This window comes from Episyrphus balteatus, chromosome 2 (assembly GCF_945859705.1).
Source record: "Episyrphus balteatus chromosome 2, idEpiBalt1.1, whole genome shotgun sequence".
NCBI lineage: Eukaryota > Metazoa > Arthropoda > Insecta > Diptera > Syrphidae > Episyrphus > Episyrphus balteatus.
The window spans coordinates 76,582,161-76,600,611 of NC_079135.1; the positions used below are offsets into that span (position 1 = coordinate 76,582,161).

The following is an 18,451-nucleotide window of genomic DNA, read 5'->3' on the forward strand; positions in this document are numbered from 1 at the left end:
TTGAGTCATTGAAATAGTACGTTTTTGTTTTTGGGGAGTAATTTACTTTATAAGAGTAATTTTGCTATGATATTTTTATATTCTCTAATATTTATATTACAGAGAAACAATGAGGTACATATGAATGGCTCGTCATGCAATTAGCATCACCAAATTTCTCTTAAACCTGTCCTACACACATATAATTCTTATTATCCGTGTCCCGAAATAAGATATCTTGACCAAACGTTTCTCATTTAGCATGTTGTTTCTAAACATTGCAGGAATCCACTTCAGCACAAAAACTGAAAGTACTTTTTAAACAATACCAAAATAAAAAAAAAAACACACAAAACATTAACATTAATGTTTAATAACAGTTTATTTATTAACTAACATAAAAATATATCATTTACAACAAAGTTACAGAGCAAGAAAATTGTTTTCCTCTCACACATTCATAAGATTATAATAATAATTAGCACTTTAGATAGAAGTTCAATTTTTTGTGTATAGAAAAACTATTTACATATGAAATTTTAAATTTAGCCCTGATTTTTCAATCGTCAGTTAGACTATCAGAAGAATAAATGTCAATATAAAAAAAACTTTTATTCCTAGCAATAAGCTCTATCTGAGGTTTATCTGACTATTGAAAAATTGGCCCTTAGTCAATTTTGTGTTGTTTTGTTTTTAATTAAAAAAATTAAAAAATAACTTAAGCACTTGTTTAAACAACAAATAACACAGTGACTATTATTTGTACACGTATAATATGTATAATATAATGAATATTCGATCCTCTAACTATTTTATATAAAAAAAATCATTTTACCTAAATTTCTAAATAAATGCTATCATATTTATAATAATATCGGGTTGATATAATAACCCGCCTGTAAAATTTTCTAAATAAGCTCTCCACTCTCATTTTGAATGAAATGAATAATTTTAATAATTTCGGTAAAAGTTGGACGTTTTTCCTTTACTTTGTGCCAGCTTGGCACCATCAGTTTGTCGTATACAATTTGTGGACATAATTTTGGTTTATGCAGCCTAAAAATTGGAAAATTTAATTAATTGTTTTGGTTTTGTATTCAAAAGACAAACCTATCTCCTTTTTCAAGTCTACTAATAAATTCATCGCCATTCAATTCAACACCATCAAGATTGGGCTCTTCCCCTCGTGTAAATATTTCAAACAATGTTACTCCGTAAGACCACACATCCGAAGAAGATGAGAATTTGTTTGAAAGAAGAGATTCAAGAGCATACCATCTAATTGGAATTTTTCTTACATTTTGTGACACATAATAGCCTTTGTTGTTGGCATGCTGTGCAAGACCAAAGTCCGAGATTTTTACACTCTCACCATCAACTAATATATTTCTGGCTGCTAAATCTCTATGAATTATGCCCTTAGTCTCAAGATATTCCATACCCTAAAAAGAAAATAATAAATAAATTCCAAACTAAACAGTTCATTTCGGCATTTCGGTAAAATACCTTCGCAATGTCCAGGGCAAACATTAAGAGTCTTTCATTTGTAAGATTTGGCTTCTGAGATGATAAATAAACATCGAACGATCCACATTTTAAGTACTCCATTACAATTGACATAGGTTCGTCATAAGTAGACGTAATTATTTTTACTATATTTGGATGGTTTAAGCCCTGTTGCGAGTAAAGTTTAACAGATCATGTAAAAAGGGAAGTTATTACTCAATAAAAAGTCATACCTGCATTATATTAATTTCTCTATCAAAATCAATACCAATACATCCTTGATCCATGTGTTTTAGAACTTTTATGGCAACGGTGATAGGACTATTTTGATTGTAATAATGAAGTTCACCACGGAACACCTTACCATAGTGACCCTCACCAATCTTTTTATCTCTAATCAATTTACCTTCTGGTATTATTTGCACGGTTCGAGTATCATCAAAATAATTATCGGGCCAGATATCTCCATTGGGAAAGTTTTGGCCTAAAAAAAAATAGAAAACATTACTAAGTACAGATAGTAAAATCATCATTTGATTTTATTTGTCTTACAAGCATTTTCAGTTCCATTACTAGATGTAGAAAGAGTCAATGATTTATTATCATCGTCCATATTTGGCGGATTCATGGTTGAATTGGTTGACGACAGTTGTCGCTTTATAACATTGAGTTTGCTCAATATGTCCATTTTATCAAAACGTACTCCATCATTCAATTGCCAGCCATTCATAATTATTACACGAATTTCCTCGGGCCATTCATCTGGGATTTCTAAAATCGCTCCATAAATTCTATAATTTCGTGAGAGTTCTTGTGCAGTTAAATGTTGGATGGGTTGAGCACGTGCAAAAATTTCCCAAACAGTTGTGGCAAAAGCCCATAGTTCAGAATAGAGATCGAGTTGGTTATTGGCTGGATTCGAATGGAAGTTCATTGGTATCCATGGTAAGCTAAGAAAAAAAATACGTAATAAATAATATGTACCTACAAAATTAAGTTTTAATGGAGGAACTAAAATAAACACCAAATAGGCTGAAAAGTTGTAATAACATCAAATTCTAAGTTGTAAATACGAATAAGGAAAATAGAGAGAAGATACCGACGCACACTGGTTTTAAAATCCTTCATATTAAAATGGGAACGAAAAACGTATCCGAGTAATGCATTCAACATTCTTGTAGTTGGTGTAGGGAAAGACCAAATTTAAGGCTCTGTTGGCACATAGTATGGTATTTTTGGAATGATGTTTGCTCATTTAAAAATTTAATTGGTAGAATATGAGGGTTTTCTTACTCACATCGGTTTGTCTTACATATTTGGGTTTGCGTTGCTTAAATTTACCACAAATTTAGATTTGAAAACTTGTGCGTCGAAGAAACAAATAGCGCAATAATGGAAACAGTGCCCGTTAATCAGGTAAAAACATACAAGATGTTATCTGGCGACATAGCTAAGCCAAAAACGGTATCATTTTTCGAAAAGATTACTTGAATACTTTATTTCAAAGTCTAGGGACTGTTGATCCAAATATTGAATAAAGGGATGGAATAAATTCAGTGCTTCCCCAATTAGATGTGAGCGGATGGAAAAAGCTGCATTTTTGATAAACTTCTACAACATTTCATATAAAGACGGGGTTAATAAGCAAACAAGGAGAGGTCCGGATTGTCAAGTGGTACAATCTGGGAAGTGAAATAGGCGAAGCAATGATCTCTATTATGAATATTTTTCTTTACAGTGATGAAAAGGGAAAAAACACTTTTCAAAGCTTGCTCAATGAAAAAAGATTCTCAGAAAATACGCTTACTAAGTTTATTAACAATACTCTAGCCTAAATGCTTGTTGATGACAACAACATTTTTCTCTGAAAAAGATAGAATTTCTTTGCTGTCAATTTTCTGACCTTAACTATCTAAACTTTTATTTCAAAAGAGCAGTGCCTCCCAAGTGAGAAAAATTCAATTAACTAGGTTCTTGGATCTATAATAAATATCATGACGATATCAAGCATCCAGTAAAAGTAACGTGGATGAAGTCGCTGGAAAACCGACGTTTCCTTAAGTCAACCCAGAGAACCTCAAATGTGCAGCATAAAGGAAAGTAGTAAAGTATGAGAGTTGTCGTACCATTCGATATTATGACAATTGTCGATAAAAAAGAAGAAAAATAATACTTAAAAGTCTTACTCTTTTGTCGGATCATATGTTCGCCTTATTCCAGGGTCAGATATTTTGGCAATGAGTATATTTTTATCTGGATCAAAACTAGTCACCATCAAAGAACTACATCGAATCTGTCCATGGTATATTCTTTTTTCTTGCTAAAAGTATAAATAATTAACATTAATATTTTGCATGTTTTTATTTGATTTTTATTACCATAAATGCAACACCACGAACCAAGCCATTTGTTACATCTAGCAAATTTTGAAATGTAACCTTATTTTTTGAAGATAATAAAAATTTATTAAGTGGTCCGTATTTAGAGTTCTCCATAATCATTGTATACGGAGTTGTCAGTGTAAGTCCGTACATTTTTAAAAAATCAGTCGAGTATATTCGGCTCCATGTATTTGACAATTCCATAAAAGCCTTTAAATAAAAAAAAAAAGATTTAACAACACAGGATGAAATAAAAGTTTTTTTTACATACCCCAAAGTCGGATTCATAATTTAAAACTTTCAAAGTTACTTTAACATTCTTAACTCCACTTGGCTGAATCCATTCCGCTAAACGACATGTCATTCTACCACAAACGCTTCGAGTGACTGAATCTGTGATTTCATTAGAATAAGTCAGAAAATATTTCAATAATAACGAAAGAGTATATTATCACTTACGGATATACCACTGAAGATCTTTTTTGGGATCAAATATTTGTGGACGATTTTCTTGGAGTTTTTCTTTTTTAATTTCGTTGTCAGTAGTTTTTTGTAATCGATTTCTTGGTAAACATATTAGCAACAACAACGGTTTATCTATAAGAAAATGTATAATTATTTTAAGGAGATATTTTCAAACATAATAAATATGAGATTCAAAGTTTGGGTTAAATGCATTTAAAATAAGACAATTCTCGGTAACTCTAATAAATTTAATAAAAGTATTTTCGACAACTTCGACATTCAAACTCGGAAAACAGAAAATAGAAATTAGATATATTTTCTAGTATTTACATATTTATCGATTTAAATATATATTTTTTATTTAAAATCAAAACCAAACCACAGAGAAAATATTTGATTTACCGTAGTCAGAAGGTGTTATCCGTAGCCTGGACTTCGAGTCTGTTGGTATCTTAGAAACTAAATCAGTCAAATCTTTGGAACATGTAATTCCATTCATGTGTAATGTCCATTTTTCACCATTTCTAGTTATCTTAAAAGTTTCTGGTTGTTTTCTGTTGAAAATTTTTAATTTTATAGAATTAATAGCATTTCAATCTTTGGTTTAATTTTATCTCTTACCTTTTTGTAACAATATCGATGTAATAAGTATCGTATTCCAATTCACACTGTCGAACAATGTAGCTTCCACATCCCTTACCTAGTTCCCGGATCTTTGCATATGAAAATTCACCACTGAATTAAGAAAAGAGAACAAAATTTTAAAGAACAATTTTTTTTTCGATATGTGAATTAGTACATTAGAGACCAATTCAGCCGAATTAAGAAATTCTACAGAATATAAAAAAAAAAAATTACTTACCCCACTGGACCATGACAACTTATACGTTTTAGTTCCATCAAAGACGGAGTCACAAAGTCTACACACGGATCAAACATCCATTTGGTCATGAGCCTAAAATAAACAACAAAGATGAAGTATATACAAACAATTTTTTTTAACTTTAAAAAGTTTATAGTTTAATTTCATGTGTTTACCTGAAGTATCCTGATACGTAAGACATAAATGACGTCAACTCATATGGGCGATTAAACTCCAAGTAATAGTCTTTCAAGGGTCCATTTAGATCCAAACGAACGCGATGTTCATCTTCTCTATATAGAGCGTGTAAATTTTCCAGTTCTGTAATCATTACCCACTAGAACATATAAAAAATAATTAGGAACTACATATATATATCAAAAAGTATTGGAATTATTTATTTGTAAAGCACATAAAAATAACTAATAATATAGGTAGTTATGATTTATGAGATAGATTTTTTGGCGACTTATTCAAACTTAACGATCGCTTAATCCGTTTTCATAAAAGGTTTATCAATCAAAAAATCGAATCGAAGTATCTTCCGAACAAGTTTACAAACGCAATTTATATTTGATCGAAACAAAAGCAATACATCAGAAATATCATTTTAGTTTAGTAAACAAGGGTCCGCAACTATTTCTTGCCCATATTGGCATATATTCTTGTCCATATTGCAAGTTTTCCGTACAAGATCCATATGTTTTGCAAACTAAACAATTTTGCAGCAGGGAGATTATTTTGGTTCTGTTAAAAAGTGAATCGAAAATATATTCACCGTTTTTTCCCATGATGAAAAGAAGGAAAGGATTAAGCTAAACAAGGAACAGGAAAAAAACAGGACAGAAAAATACTGAGGATCTTCACAGCCGACTTTACAAATTAGCAAAAGTGGAAGACAAGTATCTACCTACATACAGCAATCGGCGAAGATTTCTATAAAAAATATCACCAACCCCAAAAATCAACTGATCAGAAGGAATCAAGCAGTAAGCAGTTTATTTCTACAGAACCACACAGTCGGCATAACACCGTGGTTAAACTCCAACTCAACCAACCCAACTTAACCAACCCCACAACTAGACATCTGCAGCAAATTTATAGTCTAAGAGCCCACAGCAGATTTTGGGAGTGGAGGTATAACCAAAAATATGTTACATGTATGTGTAGTTATTAGCTAATCTGAAAAATCAGGGCTAAATTATTCATTTTATCATAGGCGTCATTGAAATCTGTTATGTATACGATTTCAAAAAAAAGTTAAGCAAACTTTCTTTCGCCTTAAATATAACCATCGGATGGTAGCTCCTAAAATATTATCATTACCTCTTGATAGTTAATTAATAGGTCCCAGACGTTTTAACCACGGCATTACCCCCACCTGACGTCCTTGAAGAGTCCCGAAATAGCAACTTTCATACAAAAGTCAGAATATTATTTTATGTATATTATTATGTTATTGAAAATAACAAATTCAATAAAGCAAAATTGAATTGAATTGGAGGGAACTAGATGAAGAGGCATAATATTCACCCTGGTTAATAGGCCTTTGTTTACAAAGAGACGCGAAAAGAAGATTCGGACGAAAAGAATGGATTTTAAAACATAAACAAAAAATAAATAATCCTCCTGAAATTTAAAATTCTATCAGATTTAAAATTTAAAATTGTAATGGTAATTCTCATCTCATCTTCTTTGTAACAAGAACTTGTTTACTTTTTCTATGAATCTTATCATAACTTCCTCATTTGATTTTTAATATTCTATTCTTTTGTTACCCATGTTATGAATTATTTTATCTTCAACACAATATTAAAGGCTTGGCCACACCGGAGGGTATGCGGTAGCGATACGGGTAGCGGTAACGATATTTGTATTAAAAAAATTCCACATCTGAACGTTGATGTGTCAGTTTGGAATTTTTTTCATACAAGTACCCGTACCGCTACCCGTACCGCTACCGCATACCCTCCAGTGTGGCCAAGCCTTAATGCGGTTTATAACAATTATTATTGTTGTAAATTAAAACGATTAGCAGATAAGTAGATGCAAGTTGACATTTTCAAATCACCTTGGAAACAGTGGGAAATTATTTATGACTATTAAACATAATATGCCTACGTCATCAACAGAGTATCCTCCTGAATACAATGATGTAGCTGTGGCTTGTAGGGCAAGTTGAAGAATTCTTAACTTTTTGCTCAGCTGCCGCCAACTTTTGTTGTTGTTTCCCTCAGTAAAATTTTGACAGTACAACAAGCTACAGCCACAGCTACACCATTGTATTCAGCCAGTATAATTGTACTTTGTACAGTGACAAGAGCTTTTATCGAAAAAAAATGTATGTAGATATAAACATTTTTCCTTACCTGCTTTTTAAATTTCAGCGAAACCTTTATCGAAGGGTCTTCATCACCAAATAGATCCAAATCAACAGTAACCGGATAACGTCCACTACGATCAGCTGCATCTTCCCCATCTGGCATACGTTGAACCGTCGCATTAAAATACTCTCTCAAATAATTCGGTGCAAGACCAGCAAAAGTATGCATATAAGAACTCTTCACATACTTCAATTCTTGAGTTGTACCGCGTATAGCTTGAAACCCATTACGTATGATATTTTTAGCAAAAAACTTGTGCTTCTTTACAATCTGCGGTGGCAGATAATCTTTGTAATTCCTCTCAATACTCTCCACAGTACCTTTGTTTTCAATATAATCGATATACATATCAACAACTCCCAGTCCAACAACATTGTCCTTTTTCAAGGGATACCGGATTTCACTAATGCGATCATTAACCATATCATACCTTATTTGTAAGTACAAGTATTCGTATGCATTTGGATCAATTGCATACAAGCTATCCAATTCAGGGACTTTGAAGCGCATACGGAATTCATATTTAACACTTAATTTGGGTATTTGGCATGGAAAAAGCCACTCCTCGGTATCGGCTACACGTAGTCCAAATAACAAGCGAGCTGCTGGCAGAATGTTAAGTGACTTGCAGCACAAAATGCATATATCCTCGCAGGTAATGCTCGAATTGTATGGAAATACCGAGAATTCATTTGTTTGATAAAGAAAAACTTGTATTACTGCCATTTTTGTTTCTTATTTTTAAGAATGTTATATTTAATTAATGTAGTTTAAAGATTCTGTTTTTTTTTTATTGCATTTAATATTATTTGTATTTGTTTTGGTTTGTTTTTCTTTTTTAATTTTTTTAGTACTGAAATAAAATCTTAATTTTTGGATTTTATTTAAAAAAAAAATTCACATTGAAACAATTTTTTTCATTGTAAAGCAGCATCACACCACTTTATGAATTATTGTTCACTTCAGATTGTTTAAAGGGTCTTGCGATAAACAATTTGAAAATCGCATACAAATTGTTCAAAACATTATTAAAAAAAAATATATTTTTTAAGCGATAACAAAATTCGTCAACACCATTTTATATTTTGGAAAATAGATGCCCAATGTATACTAGAATGGGGGTGGTTGACAGAGCGCAAGGACACGGCGAATTTAAATTTTAAGGTTTGAACACAAGATGGAATTGAATTCGCTCAGTGTCTACGTTTTAATTGTGTTACGTTTACATGGTGTATAGATTTATGGCAGATTTACATTTGAAGATTTGAGAAAAAGTAAATGTACAATTTACTTGTGAAAGGGAATTATAAGCTGTTTTTAAAACCAGGAGCTAAGATTTCTACGGCCAAATTATAAGTTTCTGCAACATTTTTTTTTAAATTAGTTGAACAAACGTGGTTGAGTTTTGGGTAAATTAATTCAGTGGCAGAACTGAGGTTCAATACTGGTTTATATATGTTAAAATAGGCAAATCCATTTTTGAACCAAATTTGAACCACAGCTAACCCACCGAAATTGGCAAGGTAAATTCCTGAACCAAGGCTGAATCACGTTCTTTGTACATTTCACCCTAATAAATTCTCTAATTATTTAAGAAAAACGGAGTGCTTTACTTAGCATATGCCAAGCATGTACTAAAATTTAGACTTAGTTCGTAGATTGCGCTAAATTTCAGCTGAGATTTTTGTCTCCTTTTTTCATGACTGGTTTTTTGTTCCCTAAGTTGTGACAGAAAAATGTACAGTTGGAAACGAATGTTTTATTTTCTAGATTGATCTGCGCATAACTTGATAATTTAAGCTCAGCTACATTTTTTAGAGCATTTTGTATAGGAATTTACTGCGTACTAGGATATGGCTTAGCTACATTTGCCACTTTTTGTGGAAGTACAAAATTAAAATTGTAGATAGGATAACTTTAATTCATATCACTAGCGTTTATCAGCCTATTCTTGAATACAATTGAGTAAACTACCACCTCCAATGGAACGGGGCTAGTGTGAACTGCCCTTAATGTAAACCTGCCTAAACTGAGCCACCCTGTTGTTTATAAATAAATTTTGGCAGCATTTGTCAATTATACCGGCGAAAAAAACAAGCGAAAAATTATTTTCAAAAAGTGCCTGTCAAAAATCTGTTTACTTTTTTCGCCAAAAATCATAACTGTTTCTATTTCTATTTAACAAACCACGATCCTGATTGCAAAATAAAACAACCAAAAATAAAATAATGCGCGATTTGCATAAAATTCTTAACCTTTTTGCTAAAGAATGCGCTATGGATTATTGTCCAGAATTCGATGCCATCAAATCTGTTCTAGATTATTGTAATGATAATGTGAAATCGCTTAACAAAGTTCGTTTCCGTGGAGGTAACTATACTAATAATTTCTCCATGCATGATTTATTGTTGTAACAATTATTTCTCAAGGTAATGAAGATGTCGTCGATGAAATATGCAAAAGACTTCAGGATTACTTCCTAAAAATGGAATACATTGATGTGGAGACGAAAAAACCACTTCCCAAAGCAAACCCCATATTCCGTAAGATTATAATGTTTTTGCTAGTCAATACCGATGCCACCTACAAATACAATCTAAAAGACGATCCTGGACTAGCACATGTTATCGAAATATGTCCTTTGTTACCCAAATATCTTTTAGTTGCCATCATTTGGGAACTAAATCTTGATCAATTCTTTTACGAAGCATTGGCACATTGTCCTTGTTGGTTTTCGTTTCAGTATTATGAAAATGCAACAGATTCTCTTAAACACATTAAAGACCCTTATGAAGTACTAATCAAAGTGGAGAATATGGCAAGAGCCATCTTCATAAGTATCACCAAGTCCAAAGCCCAGCATATTAATTTCGTAGATAAGAAAATTATTCTGGGCAAACTTTATGACTTTACCATGAATCTATTAAGACAATTTTACACTCCAGATGCTGAAAAGTTTAAAACTTTCAAAAAAAATGAATTTTTCACATATTCTGGCTATGCCATCAATCACATCTTGGAGATGATTATCTTTGCATTTGATGTGTATGAGGAAAAGAATAAATTAAAGCCTGATTTTGATGTGGAGGTTTATGATATTTGCGCCTCCCTTTCAAACCAAAATCCCACATCCGAAGCAGAATCACATTCATTGGTCAAAGAGTTCCAATTGAAAGTTATAACTGCTCTTCTCAATTCCTTACAGTATAACGTTATGTTAGTGAAAATCGATGTATTTATGCATTGGGTCGAGGTAGATCTCAATAACAAAGAAACTCTTCAATCAGTTATCGGTGTTAAATCGTTTTTAGTGGGTGAGCGTATGATAGCCAATCGGGATTTTAATCATGATGTTGCACATCAGCTTAAATCGATTGCCATTCGTCCCAAGACTTTGGAGGAGCAAATTACAGATGCAACCATAGGTGAAATTCTGGGCAAGTTGAGTGAACCTCTCGAAAGGCATGTAAAAAAGGCTTGGTTCGATGAACTCTTTAAAAAACCTGTCGCTTTAGGTAATGATGAATGCCTTCAGTCGATCAAAGATAATATTAAATTGTTCGGATTGGAGAATGCTATGGAGATTGTAGACTATATTGATCTAGAGCAAAAAGTTAGAGAGCAGTCTGAAGAGGAAATAGAAAATGAAGACATGGAAATTGACTCTGCTTTGGGTCTTACGCAGATTCTCCTTGCAGGAGTTGAGATTTTCAAGCCTGCAGATATCATAACACTTATTAACTATGAAGTAAAAAAATTCGGCAAAGATGTCAATCGTTTTCAAGCAGAACGTTTTTCCGAAAGAGCAACTGAATTTCTTAACAAATTCTCAAATAGTTTCGATGAGCTGGGATTTCTTTGTTTATGTTTTGAAAATCCCCAGGTCATGTGGGGCAAAATGTTTGATGTTGCATGTAATTCCGAAGAACACATTGGAATATTTTGCTCCATGGTCAAGCTGATGCGTCCTCTATCGAATGATTACTTTTATCCACTTTTGAATAGTGCTCTCCGCGATGATAGAATTCAACAGAAATTCTTTAGCCAACTTTTGTGCAGCATTTATTTTGAATTATGCTTCGAGAGACAAACTGATTTTTTTAAACGATTCTTTAATTCGAGTGTAAATGAAATGCTAGATGCAGAGCGATACACTGATTTGATTCCATTGGTTAAGTGCTTGAATTTGATTGTATCAAAGGGTAATAAGGATGTCCTACCATTTGGAGAAGCAACAGCACCTGTTTTGCTGATGGCGGCACAGATAATGGAGAATGTTCGTTGGGATCTGTTAACTTATTCGAATGAAAAAGATGAAATTCTTAAGGAGTGTGCACAATTTGTACAAAATACAATAAAAGGTTTTCTGCCAGTGGCTAGAGAAAAAGGTAAGTTTTTGTAGATTAATATTTTTATTTGAATATTGTAGGTTGCGTTCAATTGCAATTAGCATCTTTTGATGCTTTGGCATGCTTATTCCGTGGTGTTGGTGTACAATTAAATTCTTAGTAACTTAAGGTGACACTCATAGTCCAGGATGGATCTCGACCTCAACCACCAAGTCTCTCCATCCAGCTCAGCTCCTAGCATGAGTAAACAAGTCTTTCAGGAATGCCGAGACGAATTATGGCTCTATATGGCCATGGCTTGGGCGACCACCCAAGATAGCCGACAAAATGGTATATGCGATATTAAGAAGACTTTTACCTCTGTAGTTGGCGCAATTCAGAGCGTTTCCCTTTTTGTAAAACTGAGACGAGAGTTTTATTAAACATGCTATTTAGAATTTGGCTTAAGGTTACTTTCCACTAAAAAGATTTATTGAGTTATATAAATTTTGCTAACAGCTTGTCGGCGTAAAAGTAAACCGCTTCCTTTTTTTCCATTGAAATTAATATCGAAAAAAAATTCTAAGAATCCGAACTTTTTTTTGTGCGTGTCGTGTAATTAATTTGCAAGAAGAAGATGGCTAGGCAAAGATGGCCTTGTCAATTTGTGAATTCCTCGCAAGAGGCAGTGCAGTATGAATGTTGAGTTTTCATCATCTCATAAGTGTGGTTGAAGATACTTCCGACAAGTTTCTTAGCAGATTCCAGTAGATTCTTATCCCATGTCGCCTCGTAGGTACTTGACGTTTGGTTTGAGCGGCAGTTTTGTTCTACCTGGGAATGTTAGTCTCTGATCCCCTAAAGTACAATAGTGCATTTTTGATGACTTGATCCGGATATCCCGTTTGTTGTAGAAATTATAAGTTTCCGAATGCATCGACATTTCAGACAGCTGTCGATAGCGATGCTGTTTGGATTTTGTTTACCTGAAATGTCTGGAATGAAGTGGTTGTCGACGCAAAACTGCTTTTATAGTTGAAGTTCACTGGTGTGAAGCAGATACGTGGGAGAGTTATGATTCCCTCTAAACAAAAGGAATAAGAAAAAGATAGTTGAAGATATTTCAGCTTTCTTTGGAATTACAATTTTCCAATTCTTCTGGGAGAAGTTGTTGAACATGATGATAGATAAAAAGAATACAATTGGAAACACCATCTGGTTCAGTTGATTTCTTTACCTTGGAGAAGTTTATTATTTCGACAATACTTTCTGGGGTGCTTAGGACTTGCATGTTAGGATTTCCTAAATGGTGTTCTATCCGTCTCTGGGTCAATCAAAGTGAAATAAGACCAATTAATATGTGCTGACTCTTTAATAAAGGCCTGCGATTAGGGAAATGGCACAACAAGGTTAGAATTATTTGTTCTTTTTCATTCACCTATGATGCTTCAACATTTTTGGTGTAAATGCTTTAAGCATTGGTGCCTTCAGTTCGATTGAAATACTAGAATTGCATTTTTTTGAAGAGTTTTTTAGAGTTCTGGTTAGCAGTTATATGAACAAAGAAGGTTCATAAATTTGTTTAGAAATAATAAATAAAATAATTATTGTTTTTAACTTAAGCAAAAACTAATTTTTTATTGAAAATTTGCAGACAAAAAATGGATTAAGAAATCAATAAGGGACTCATACAGGCCATTAACTCAGTACTATTTCCAAAGATTTTCACTAACTCCTGACCAACCACCAAAAAAATTCGATGAGTTCTTAATTCCCTCAGAGACGCATACTGCCGCCGATGTTGAAATGTTTCTTATAAGTGTAAGTAATCATAAAATTTACACGAAAGAATAAAAATATGTAATATTCATTTTTTTTTAACCACAATAGAACTTCATCCGATGTACTACAAAGGAAACTGATTGGCTTGCACGAAGTGATCGTCTTTTGCCCCACATGTCCGATATGATTTTAACACTTGGTGTCGTTGTTAATGAAACAGAAAATCCCAACGCAGTACTTAACTATCGTAATTGCATGGTTAACTATGCCAATATAGTTCAAAAGTATCTAATACCAGGCGTTGCTAAGGATACAATCAAAGTGGAACAGCTTATTACAAAGTTGTTAAAAATTATTGAATTTGCACCGGCTGCAATATATGAAGAAATGTTTATGAACTTTGAGCGATTACTATTAGAAGTAATGCAACAATGTGATGTACCAGTTAATGAAACTGTTACAAACAACATTAGAAAAAATATTTTGAAAATGAAGGATTGCAAGGGCAAGGAATTATTTTTACAAAAATATACAACACTTGTCACTGAAAATCTGAGCTAAATTAAAAAATAAAAATATTTTGATATTTTTAGATCAGATAGCAGAATAAGGCTGATCTATTATTAAAAATGAACTAAAATGAGTTAACTTACATACTTGTTAAATTCGTAGCAAGTACAATAATATTGTTTTGTATTTGACATTGAAATAATGGTTTTCACAGATTGTGAAAAATGTAATTTAAATAATATTTGGATGCTAAGTAAACCTTAAAGGACACAACAAAATTTAAATGTAATTGTTCTTATTTATTTTCGAATTTTGTGTGGAGCCATTGACTTACTATGGGTTAAGTCAATGTGTATAGCAACTTAATCTAAAAGGTACTTCTTCGGAACAAGGCCGATTTTGATGACGTTTTTTAAAACGTTGGTATTTATATAGGTCATTAAAAAAAAAATCTTATGGGAGTGGGGGACAATTTTCGGTCGGATAAGTGGTAAGTATAGCAACAATTTTCTCACAACATGACTTCAGACGTGAATAATATTTAAGGTAACACCTTTAATCCAAATATAATCATGTTTGAAAGTTTTCTCTTGTTGAAATGGTTTTGCAAAATTGGAATATCGACAAAAAAATTTCATGAAAAAAATTGTACAATATGAAGGTAAATATCTTCAAAACTCAAATGGCAGTTGTACTTGGTACAAAGTATTTAAGGACATGTCTTGTCGCACTAAAGTCGCTTTTGAATCATGACCAAACAGGAAAAATCGACAACATAATACATTTTTTTCCAATTTTAAAAATTTCATAGGAATAAGACCTTAGATATCGAAAATGTTTTATAAGAGAAGGCAAAGACCTATACAAAAATTAATTTGTTCTTTGTATGCATAAATTTTCCATGTGGTGCAATGGCACCATTTCAAAAGTGTTCTTTCCCGCTAAAAAAAAAAACACCTTTTTACCCGAAATATTTTATTATTTTTTTCTATGGTATATGAAACGTCCTTGCAAAATTTTATCAGCCTGCCACTTTTTTTCAAATAGCAATTGGTAATATTCTGATTCTTGCTCTTTAAGTAAAAGACTATTCATAAAGAGTCCAATAACATTTTACATTATGGTCGAGACATTTTGGTATTAATTTTATTCGTTAAGAAATACCTCGAAATCATGATGTAAATTTCATGCTTTTATAACAAAGTGCATGATTTTGCTGCTAAGCCGCCCCACTTATACGCATTTCGAAAAGGAAGTACAATTTTAAATTACTTTCGAACAGATGCAGAAGTAGAACAAAGTTACATAGAAGGACTTTGTTCAATTTGTATATTTACTACGGACAGCATTTGCCAAAAAAGCACAAAACAGAAAAGAAATGATATTCTAGTAATTTTTCGATTGAGAGCCATTCCACGGGAGTTTTCATTCAGAAGGGGTGAATGGATAACACCGACATTTTTTAAGGAGCAGTTAATTTTTAAAATATTAGCAGTAGGGTCTTACCAAGTCTTACGCATACTTATATCATATCGCTCATTTACTTGAACACTGTCATAACTAAAAAAAAAAACAGTTTTTTCCTTAAACAATAGTTTCCAAAACAAAACTAACACTCCTAATCCGTCAATTTTTAAATTTAAGAAATTACTTTTTGCAGGATTAAAGAGTACTTCATTCCAATAACTTCTGCATTAATAACTCAAAACTTGTGAAGCAAGAGCATTTTTAGCAGATCCATTGAAATGTTTATTGCTGAACCCCATTGCTCTACATTGAAAAGGGAAAAAACATTCAAAAACTTTTCGCTTATTCGAGTTCAAAATAATTTCAAAAAAAAAAATGTTTTGAATTTTTATCCAAAGCTGATGTCTCTTATTTATGTTAAAATCAATGAATGCATTACAAAATTTATTATTTTTAAAACTAGCAAATACAACAGAAAATTAACAAATATTAATTAAATGAGAGTGGGAAAATCTTAAAACAATAATACTTAATACTATTACAATGTTCTATAAAATCGACTTAATTTACAAATTATGTCCTTCATATGGTCCTCGCAGGAAGCGTACTAATCGCAGATCATGCACGCCAAGTGTGACTCTTCCTCGATGCAAAGTACAAACGTAGGCATCAGCAAATAACTGCGTAAGATAGATTTCGCTTGATATTTGTAAAGCTTCCAAAGCCTGCACAGTTATTCTACATGCATCGCTAGCATATTTAAACAACAACTCACGGATAAGTCTTGAAAAAGGAGCCTTCGGCGTAAGATTGTCTAAACACAAAACAACAAAGTGTAATAATTTATATAACAAAAAATGATTTAATAATTAGTACCTGTTCGACTTTGAAGTGCTTTAATTTGATGCCATAATGCCTTCTCACGTTGTAAAGGAGTGTTTTGCTTTCGTTTATTTTTCTTAGGTGGCAATCGAGCAGGCTCAGAGCGAGCAGCTTGGGGAATAAAACTTCTTCTGTTTGGGCTTGTTTCGGATCTTCTAGATGCCTGCAGAACGGGTACCATTGGACTTGAAGTATTTCGAGGAATTGATTTCCTTTGTGAAGATGAGGGACGCGGCTGAGAGGTGTTTTCTGATGACTTACGTTGATTTACATTGCTTCGTCTGGAAGTGCTCGGACTACCGCTTGTGTAATCGAATCCATAATCTGTATGATTAGGTTCCAATTCTGGCGATTGGAAACTTTCTGCCTCTGATGGTTCACCAGCAGAGCTGTCACCAAGGAAGGAAAATTGTTTGGGTGGTGGTTTTTTTGATTTAGGACGAGGACCAGTATGTCTACGTGGCATTTTTAAAACATAAAATTAATAAAATAGTAAAATAAAAGAAACTAAGAAATTTTTAAATTTTGCGCGCCGTTTATTTGATTTGAATTTTGTTTATTCGAAAAAAAAAAATAATTTTTAGCTGTCATCGGCTACAGGGATGTAATTTTTGTTTTAGAATGAAATCATTCAGCGACAATAGATGAGTTCATAGTTCATACTCAGATAACAAAAATGAGGTACACATTTTAGGTATGTTTGGACCTGTCGAATTTTAAAGAGTGGTGATGAAATTCTCTCAGAGAAAGAAAAACTGTACAAAAGAACCCAAACACTTTCAAGGCAAAAAATGGCTACCTTCTAAATGTAAAGCCTATTAGAAATAAAGCTTAAAGGCTTGGCCACACCGGAGGGTATGCGGTAGAGGTACGGGTAGCGGTAACGATATTTGTATGAAAAAAATTCCACATCTGAACGTTGATATGTCAATTTGGAATTTTTTTCATACAAGTACCGTTACCTCTACCCGTACCGCTACCGCATACCCTCCGGTGTGGCCAAGCCTTAATTTGAGCTTTCATACAAAATTCTCTCAAAAATTTAGCAGAGCTAAAATTTATTCGAAGTTGTGAGCAGAGCTTCATCTAAAAAATCACAATTTGGTGTAAGTAAAACAATGGAAGAAAAACAATAGGGGTATTCACGATCCGGTGCAACGAAAAGGTGTAAAATTGCTAAATTTAATTTTTTATTTAAGTCTAGTACGCTGCTGAAGTGGATTAATCCGTGGCTATCGTTGCTATGCCGTTATCTTCTGGTAAAACTGAGGTTTAAGGCTTAACTACATTCACCACTTTTTGAAAAAGTACAAAAGTGAAAATATTTTTTTTCTCGCTACCGGAATTTTTTTGTAAAAAAGAGTTTATAAATTGATCTTTGGACGAAAAAATAAGCTTTCTGCATCATTTTTTTTAATTTTCTAGCCCGAAAAAACATACAAAAATGCGTTTGAAAATTTTCACTTTTGTACTTTTTCACTTTTTGAGCCAATGTAGTTAATGCTTTAGGGCTTAACTACATACACCACTTTTTGAAAAAGTACAAAAGTGAAAATATTTTTTTTCTCGCTAGCGCAATTGTTTTGTGAAAAAGAGTATACAAATTGTTTTTTAGACCAAAAAATAAGCTTTCTGCATCATTAGTTTTAATTTTCCAGCCCGAAAAACTACACAAAAATGCATTTGAAAATTTTCACTTTCGTACTTTTTCACTTTTTGAGCCAATGTAGTTATACCTTTACACTAAATACAGCAATACTAACAATTTCGCTTCTATAAATGCTTTATAGAAGCAACAATTGCATCTGTAAAGCTATATATAACCAAAATTGTTTGTCGGGAGGTCCATTAATACACCCAAATCCATTCTTCAATAAAGAAAAAACATCATCATTGGCAAGTTGA

General features: G+C 32.7%; 3 protein-coding genes across 3 annotated transcripts; 1 reads left to right on the top strand and 2 right to left on the bottom strand.

Annotated features, from left to right (window-relative positions):
* Positions 1-665: 665 nt before the first annotated feature.
* Positions 666-8,665, bottom strand: LOC129912634 (tyrosine-protein kinase hopscotch). Its single transcript, XM_055990967.1, has 14 exons — positions 7,563-8,665; positions 5,370-5,530; positions 5,194-5,286; positions 4,953-5,066; positions 4,734-4,885; positions 4,326-4,463; positions 4,138-4,259; positions 3,864-4,076; positions 3,672-3,805; positions 2,038-2,435; positions 1,719-1,969; positions 1,486-1,653; positions 1,090-1,421; positions 666-1,035 (listed from the first exon to the last, which is right to left on the bottom strand). The coding sequence occupies exons 1-14, from the start codon at positions 8,301-8,303 to the stop codon at positions 888-890; spliced, it is 3,165 nt and encodes a 1,054-aa protein (XP_055846942.1). The 5' UTR covers positions 8,304-8,665; the 3' UTR covers positions 666-887.
* A 981-nt stretch (positions 8,666-9,646) lies between these two features.
* On the top strand, positions 9,647-14,465 carry LOC129912635 (uncharacterized). The gene is made up of 4 exons (XM_055990968.1): positions 9,647-9,947; positions 10,007-11,965; positions 13,560-13,726; positions 13,796-14,465. The coding sequence occupies exons 1-4, from the start codon at positions 9,806-9,808 to the stop codon at positions 14,246-14,248; spliced, it is 2,721 nt and encodes a 906-aa protein (XP_055846943.1). The 5' UTR covers positions 9,647-9,805; the 3' UTR covers positions 14,249-14,465.
* Positions 14,466-16,095: 1,630 nt separating this feature from the next.
* On the bottom strand, positions 16,096-17,122 carry LOC129911177 (histone H3-like centromeric protein A). Its single transcript, XM_055988885.1, has 2 exons — positions 16,541-17,122; positions 16,096-16,478 (listed from the first exon to the last, which is right to left on the bottom strand). Exons 1-2 carry the CDS (start codon positions 17,010-17,012, stop codon positions 16,231-16,233), a joined length of 720 nt encoding a protein of 239 aa, XP_055844860.1. The 5' UTR covers positions 17,013-17,122; the 3' UTR covers positions 16,096-16,230.
* Positions 17,123-18,451: the final 1,329 nt, after the last annotated feature.